General features: G+C 42.0%; 1 protein-coding gene across 1 annotated transcript; it reads right to left on the reverse strand.

Moving 5' to 3' along the window:
• On the reverse strand, positions 1-495 carry LOC103210790 (olfactory receptor 4P4-like; the record flags this gene model as incomplete). Its single annotated transcript, XM_007956700.1, has 1 exon — positions 1-495. A coding segment is annotated over exon 1 (495 nt), but the record flags the coding sequence as incomplete, so codon positions are not given.
• Between the last annotated feature and the right edge of the window lie 83 nt (positions 496-578).

A 578-nucleotide genomic window follows, 5' to 3' on the forward strand; every position in this document is an offset into this window, starting at 1 on the left:
GGGTAAGAAGATGGCCAGCATAAACTGACCAAAGGAATGCAGGAAACCCCCGGCACAGGAAGCAGCAATCAGGGCTTCACACCTCTGTCTGCTCATGATGACTGTGTAGTGCAGGGGCTTGCAGATGGCCACATAACGGTCATAGGCCATCCCTGTAAGAATGAAGACCTCAATTCCCCCAAAGAAGTGCATGGTGAAGAGCTGTGTCATGCAGCAATTGTAGGAAATGGTCTTCTTCTCTGCCAGTAAGTCAATGATCAGCTTGGGTGTCACAGTAGTGGTGTAGCAAAGGTCTGAGAGTGAGAGGAAACTCAGGAAGAAATACATCGGTTGGTTAATGAGTTCACTGCAGGTGATAGAAATCATGATAAGCAGGTTTCCTGCCAAAATTGCAATATAACAAAGTAAAAATAATAAAAAGCAGAGTATTTCTACTTCCCTTTGCTGGGAAAGTCCTAACAGAATAAATTCTGTGATATTATTTCTTTTTTCCATGATCCATAGCAGTTTGTAGCCACCTGCAATTTAGATAAATTATGAATTCTTATGAGATCCATTTAAATGTGATGATTTACCCG

This window comes from Orycteropus afer, unplaced genomic scaffold (assembly GCF_000298275.1).
Source record: "Orycteropus afer afer isolate SDZICR_OR568_19922 unplaced genomic scaffold, OryAfe1.0 scaffold00650, whole genome shotgun sequence".
Classification (NCBI taxonomy): domain Eukaryota; kingdom Metazoa; phylum Chordata; class Mammalia; order Tubulidentata; family Orycteropodidae; genus Orycteropus; species Orycteropus afer.